The sequence below is a fragment of the Atta cephalotes genome, assembly GCF_000143395.1.
Source record: "Atta cephalotes unplaced genomic scaffold scaffold00054, whole genome shotgun sequence".
Lineage (NCBI taxonomy): Eukaryota > Metazoa > Arthropoda > Insecta > Hymenoptera > Formicidae > Atta > Atta cephalotes.
The window spans coordinates 508812-516489 of record NW_012130118.1 but is presented as its reverse complement, the minus strand read 5'-3'; the positions used below and the strand labels follow the sequence as shown (position 1 = coordinate 516489).

The 7678-nt window shown below is 29.3% G+C and overlaps 1 protein-coding gene across 1 annotated transcript; it reads right to left on the bottom strand.

Annotated features, from left to right (window-relative positions):
• Nucleotides 1-302: 302 nt before the first annotated feature.
• Nucleotides 303-7087, bottom strand: LOC105623142 (UDP-glucuronosyltransferase 1-9-like). Its single transcript, XM_012204542.1, has 5 exons — nucleotides 6683-7087; nucleotides 3723-4145; nucleotides 2809-3040; nucleotides 2044-2272; nucleotides 303-768 (listed from the first exon to the last, which is right to left on the bottom strand). The coding sequence occupies exons 1-5, from the start codon at nucleotides 7085-7087 to the stop codon at nucleotides 471-473; spliced, it is 1587 nt and encodes a 528-aa protein (XP_012059932.1). The 3' UTR covers nucleotides 303-470.
• Nucleotides 7088-7678: the final 591 nt, after the last annotated feature.

The window sequence follows — 7678 nt, the reverse complement described above, 5'->3', positions numbered from 1 at the left end:
GCGAAATCGACTAAACAGGAGTAAAAATGGCGAGTAAAATTGTGCAGAAAACACGCACGCAATGCACCTTCATTATATGCAATGCAACATATCGCGTACTTTATCAGACCTATTTGCTTTATCTCGGTACTCAATCGATTAATAGTGACTGCACATTAATATATCGGATTTTTCTAGATTAGACATTTCGTTTATTATTAATACAAGCCCGTTGACAAATGATAGGAAACAATGAAATTGTGGTATTATATGCGGAGCATGTGTTGAAGCACATGCAAGTATACAAATTGTAATTAACTATATAATTTATTAAATATATAATTTATTAAAACACTATGTACAACATGAAATAAGAACGTTGTTTTTAACAACCGTTTTGAAATATTTTTTTTGTACATTTCGAGGAGATAATGATTTCTAAGGTGTTGAATTTATCAAAATAGAGAAAAATATTATTTTGTACGGCGTGTTCACTTATTCTTCTTCAATTTTATTGTTGCATTGTCCTTCTTTGCACAAGCCCGCGATCCGAACAAGAATTTCTTTAATTTTCGGAGAATAAATAGCGCGATATAAAGCACTATAATAATTACAGTGAATATAAAGGCGTAAATGTCTATTAGATTCCGTTGCCACCAATTGAGTTTAATTCCTGGTGATTGAAGCATGTTTCCGAATTTTGTTACATATTCCACCCAAAATATAGCTGCATCCAAGGGCCTCATCGGTCGATCAAAGAACAGCTTCGATAGTTTTTGGATATTTTCACTGAAACGAAGAGAAGCGTTGACGAATCAATATAACAGGGTTGATGTTTACAGACGAAATTAATTATAGCAAAACTCAGAAGTTCGTAATGAGCAATATTTTTAATTACGTCATATTTTCATTCGACGCTGAATCGTGAAATTTTAATTGTTTTTAACTGTCACAGTGCACACTTTTTACATAGATTTCACATTTTTCTTATTTTTTTTCCATCCTGTCCTAGTTAAAGCGTTTGCTCTTATTATTTAACCTTTATGCGTAAATCGTATTTCATGGATTTGTGCAGGTGAAATGGACGTGGAATTTAAAGCACATACCAATTGATTAGAATTGACTCACGATATGCATTGGAGAGTAAAGCAAGATTTGGTTACAATAGAGAGCACACGCTCTGTTTATTCCGCGATATGGAACGGTGCAACCGGTTATGGATCAATAAATGGCTAATAAGATTTAAAGCAGTGAATTTTGACTTCTGAAGTTCATTTAACTTGTGATTGTTGCACAATGTTATCATATTAACACCAACAATAGTAAAATCACATATTTTTATTTAAACAATTTTATTTCTGAAAGTAATAATAAATGAAGTTAAAAATATAATAGACATACAAAAATAAATAAAAAAGGCTAAAGAACTTTAATAAAAAATATATAACTTTTAATTATTTCATACATATACCGATTATTGCAAAAAATATTATTAAGGCCTCAGTGATCTAAAGGCTTAGGATGCTCGCACAGAATGCTAGAGATTCTGATTCGAGCTAATATTTTCGCAATAAATTTTTTTTATATATACAGATTTCTAGCATATTAAGATCTTTTTAACAGATGCCTATTGAGCAAAATTTAATTGTGATATTATTATTTCAATAGTTTAGCCTAGTTTTTAAGTTCGGAAAAATTAACTCGGTGCACAGTACGTGAATGACTACTAATATAGTATATATGCATATATAGTATACAAATTCACATTGAAATTATTTAAGCATTAAAGATTCGACCCTTATTTCTTATTTCCTATTGGTTAGTGTGTATAAGTATATGTATAAGTATATGTATAAAAGATACAACGTTATAAAAGATATAACATTATTATTGCACGATCACTAAATGTAACATCTTGTGAATTCAGCACAGGTACGTCCTGTATTTGCAATCTCTCTCGCGATCAATGTTGTGATTCCATTAAACCCAGTTGAACACATTACAATTAACAGACAACTGTACAATGTTTAAGCTTTCCGATGTTAATAGTCTTTGAGCACTTACCGATAAGAGGAATCCTTCAGAATGTTATTTATTGCCGAAGTTAATTTCTCCTCAGTAACATTGTTTACTGAATTCAACGAAATAGCCACCTTCTTATTGACATAATTTTTAATGTTGATGCGCTGATCACCAAACAGAGGAATTCCAATCATAGGAACTCCGCAATAGATTGTTTCTTGAGTCGAATGGAGCCCGCCATGTGTAATAAAAGCTCGTATGTTTTTATGCTCTGAAATTCATAGTGATGCTAATTTTTCTTTATTGCAAAAATATGATTGAAAATGATAGATATAACAATGATTTAAAAGATGATATAGAATATCTTCCTAAACCAATTATTTATTTATTTCAATATTTTAGGAACTTGATTTAATTAGAGTGATTTTTATCTTAAACAATTTTTAAAACTTTCAAAATTGTTTTTCTGAATAATGATAAAAGTAGTAAATTTTTTTTCCAACTATACACAATATTTTCCGTTTAACATAATTAGCTAAATTCCAAAATTACTTATTTTACAAACGCATTCTTTGCGACTTTTCGAATATAAAGTCAATCCAATTAGAAAAATTTCTATCATGAGAAAATACAGCGAACGATTTTTGGGAATATTTAATTTATGTACAAATATTTTATTGCTGTAGTATGTATCCTGTGAACTTTTTATATTAAAAATAATTCTAAAAATAATTATATGACGAAACGAAATCAGTTATTTTTATGCTCTGATGTGTGATAATTACATACTAGTTGATAATTACATACTGAGAACGGCGATCTGCGGGAACCACGATTGCGTCATGACATTTTTTGGTAAGCCTGGTAATAGCTCTTCCTTTTTTACGATTTTCATCAATACACGAACCGGTGCGATTTTCTCGAAAGATGCGTAAATTTGTTGCAATAATTCCTTAGAAAAAGTTTCAATCCTCACCATAGAACCGAATGAAAAGTAAATGCAGCCATCCTTGCTTTCGTCCAACCATTTTTGCACTTCCTATATACGTATATTTCTTTAGAGCATATAATTTATGATGTTACATAATTCTTCCTGGGTATACGAGGTATGTTTTTAAATGCAAGAAATTTTGAAATGAGCATATTTAAAAAATATTTCTTGCAAGAAAATATGAGATGTAGTTGAAAAAAAAATTAAATAAAAAAGTATTGAATAAAATTATTAAATATGCAACGAAAAAGTATTCATATTTCTATATTTCTATATTTATCATAATTGTTATACATATAATCATATATATAATAATTATTAATGAAACATCGAATATTTTTATATTTATTTAATAAAAATTTAATGGCGAATCTGAACAAGTTTATTTTCAATACGCACATTGCATGAATAAATAAGTTTAATAAAATTTAATAAAAATATACTTTCTGTATTTTACCTTTGTACATAAAATATTATTTTTTTATTTTTTTTATTAATATCACATTCTGTTTATTTGAACAATAAATTTTATATTTTCTGCACAAAATAATCATTTTATTTAACTGCAGTTATATTTTTCTTATTTTTTATTTAATCTTGAACGAAAGAAGAAAATAAAACTATATATTTATTAATAAAAAAATGATTTTGATTCTAGTCAGGTTTCATTATATCCAGAAAGAATTTTGTGAATAATATAAGAAAAAAAGTGATTTATGTTGAAACATACCGGTGACAGCGAGTCACCCTCGTCGCTGAGGTGCAGACCACCGATCTCGATCACGTTAGTGGTCATTGGTCTGATTCCATTTAACGAGTGATGAGAATTGACCAAATATAAAGATACATCGTTATATAAATCCGCGATATGTGGCAAGTTCATGCCGAAGTGCTCATTTACCAATTTCAATTGATGGCTATTTGTATAATAATGAAATTGCCAAGAGATATAATGCATTATTAGGAAATTTGTTAAACGTTCCTTGAAATTCATTTGTTGATTGTATCCCGAGAATATACTCGGGATATAAGAAGGATTCATCGGGTTGGCGGATACCTCAGAGAGCCAATCATGAAAAACGCTGGCTACCGTGCCGACCATAGGTACTTTGAGATGACGGCCGAAAGCCATGTAGCACGAAGATGCGAACAACTGCGTATATTGTCAATTGAATATTAATTAATTATTCGTGCTCAATAAGTTACATCTTGTAATCACTCGTGTGATATTGAGTGCGTATAAACCATATAAACCGTACACTTGTTCGACTGGGTAAAGATGCGCAGTATCTTGGATCATTGGTTGTTTAGCAATGCAGTTAAGTTACGAAGAGACCTTGACTCGATGTCGCCTTGAAATATTACTCATAAAGAGCAGAAACGAATTACCATTCTGTTATGCGGCTACACATGATGAGAAAAAAAATAGACGCGATAAGAAAAAAATAGATATGATGATCAAACCAAGTGAAAAACAAACATGTATTCATGTCAAAGTAATGCATCAGAATTGCTGATTTTGCGAGTCAATTTCAATCGTTAGAACTCTCGGCTTATAATTACGCATTTTTCATGAATTTTTTTTACAAAAGTAGTGTTTTTTAACATCTGACAGGTTTACTAACTAATTGTTTAATTACACATTAACGTTGATCATATTACATTTTTCACAATTGGAAAGTATTATCTTCATGTTACGAATACAAAGTTAACACGTAGTCTATTCCTGATCATTTAGCCTCCATTTCGCATTCATTATTCGAAAACAGGTAAAAGCTCGTTAGAACCTCTAAACACTGTGATATTCATTGAATGAGGCGAATTGAATAACGCAACAAGTATCTCTCACACAACTCATATCGAGATTCAAACGCTTCCCGGTTTATTATATTGAGTGTGGCAATTTCACGTGTCATTACATCTGTTCGTTATAGTTGCTCTTTCTGCTTTGTTTCGTTCTTCATTCTCCCTCTACAAAGCATGAATACATAACTGTTCCATTTTAAACGCAGAAAGCGCAAGAAGACACGAATAGGCTTCTTAAAGAGCTATGTTATTTTCATTATCTTAATTTATTATATCAATTAGTGAATATAGATACAATAAAGTTAACAATAACAATAAAGTTAAATCGAATGAAAATGCAAATTAATTAATTAAAATTTCTAATTTGATTTATTAAATCGAAATGGAATTCAATTTAATTAATTCATTTTAATAAATTATGCAGTCTTTTTGTGATATATTATTTGTTATTTTAATTATATATAATAGCATAATATGACTCAGAATTTATGTACGAATATTTGTAATATGGATCATATTTTAATATCTTCTATTCTTCCATCACAATATCTAAAATTTAATTTAAGATTATATATAACCGAATGTTATGCAGATGTATCGCATAACTTAAAAACTTATAGGAATTAATTAGCGCGGAAAACTTGACATACAAGCGCTGAAGAATTGTAGCAGCGAAAAAATTTTCATGAAAAATGCATAGTCATAAGAATCTTAACGATTCGAGTTACTTTACAAAATTGATAATTTATATAATACTTTTATATTTCGATATTTAAATATTGTAAGAGAGCATTCGAATTAATAGCTTTATGATGGAAAATTATCATTATCATTATATTGAGATAATAGGACGACATTTTCCGTGTCAAAAGTTGTTTTCTGGTAGTAAAACGCTGTAACTTTAATAAAATCAGATACAGCATTGTCTGTCGTGTGTAATAAATATTTAATAATTAGTGAATAATTAATGACTTGCCAGGTTATAAGCAGTTAATTAACATCTCGTTAAAAGCGGTAATAATTTTCATTTAATGAAGTAATGTTTGCTTTTTAACCGCCTTTTATATTTAACTTTATTAATTATCTTCGCATATCGTATATTAAAAGTCTTCTTTTATATAATTCAAGTCTTTTTTTATATAATTTTCTAACTGTTATTTGTTTTATGTAATTTTGTGATAAAAGTTTTATGAAAATGATTATTTGCCAATATTATTTTATCACGATAATGATTTTAAAAATATAAATAAAGTTATATCCATTTTCTCATGCGTTGATTACTTATGCTAATTCTTTCGTAGGATGAACTTAGATAAGATAACCATTTTACCCAAGTTTACCTTACCATCTTATCATTTTTTCTGAAGTATACATAATATTCTATTATTTTTATCAGACTTTATACACACATACATATATATATATAAAATATTTATATAATCATAGACTTAGATTTTTTAAACAAAGATTTTTTCTTCAATAAAGAAAAAAATCTCCGTTTAAAAAAATCTAAGTCGCTGTGTTGTTGTAACTAACAGTTTTTATTATAAAAAATATTGAGTAATATAAAACAATCAAGGACTTTTAAATTTCAATAACAATATAATGATAAAAGGGGGGGGGGCAAATATTCTTATTTACCCCTTTTCATTATATTATTATTAAAAATATTGAGAGCTTTTTTGTGAATTAAGTTTCAGTGATGCTCCAAAATAATTACTAAAGTCTTATTTCGCATTTAATAATAAGTGAATTTTACTTAAAGAGAAATTTAACTTAACATTGAATTACAAAATGTAATATGAATATTTGAACAATTATTAAGTTGTAAAAAATCTTTTGACAGTTTTCTGAAAATAAGTCGAAAACATCATACAGACATACCTCTAGAATGACGAGATCATAAGGAGGATCTTGTGGTGGGTTTTTGATCAGCTCTTGTATCTTTGGATGGCTGAACAGATTGCAAGTTGAGGTTCCGGTTTTCTGAACCAAATTGGACATAGATGGGGTGGAGAAGCCTAATGCTTGTGTCGCGGTCATATTGTTCGTAACTTCTGGAGTAGTGCCCTTCAGACTAATATCTTTGTAATTAGGTATTGGTTTTTTCAGCGGGAAATGCGAGACCACATCTACTTGATGACCGCGTCTCGCTAATTCTTTCATCAATACTTCTTGCATGTTCCAATGACTCTTGCCATTTAACGGGAATAAACCAAGAATTCGATAACTACTAGCAATTTGATCAAAAGCCAAAATTACAAAGAGAACCAGTAACGACATCTTCATTTTGATCTAGTGACTTCACGATTCGCTTCTGTGTGAATATATGTTAGTGAATATATGTAGTATATTCGAGTATTTGCCGTCTTACGTAATCTTTGATGTATGTAATGATTCAATTGCTATCGTTGTAACTATGCCAACTGATCACACTTCACTTGAAAGAATAGTTAACTGAAATGAAAACAAGATGACACGACATTTTATGAGAACGAGATAAAGATAAGATTAATTCTGATTATAGTAGGAATGCATTTTTGCAAGTTCGTGAATAATAACATGACACTTTAAATGCACAATGAAGAGAAACTGTACTATTATTATTAGAATGTATTTGGAATTTTATCCGAGTGCTCTAATGCGTCATTCTATCTTTATCGTTCATTAGACATAAAACAAGGAAATTATACATTCGAGCACTTGCGTCAGTTTCTGAATGCAGTCCTACTCACTCTTTGATATCACGATATCAATTTTGTATCAAATTATATCAATTGACGAAAGAGATGATTTGAAGCTTCATGATATTACTCATTGTTCGAAGTCTTGTAGAGAAGAACTTTCACAACTCCGTTAGCAGTCAGTTGGTTACGAATA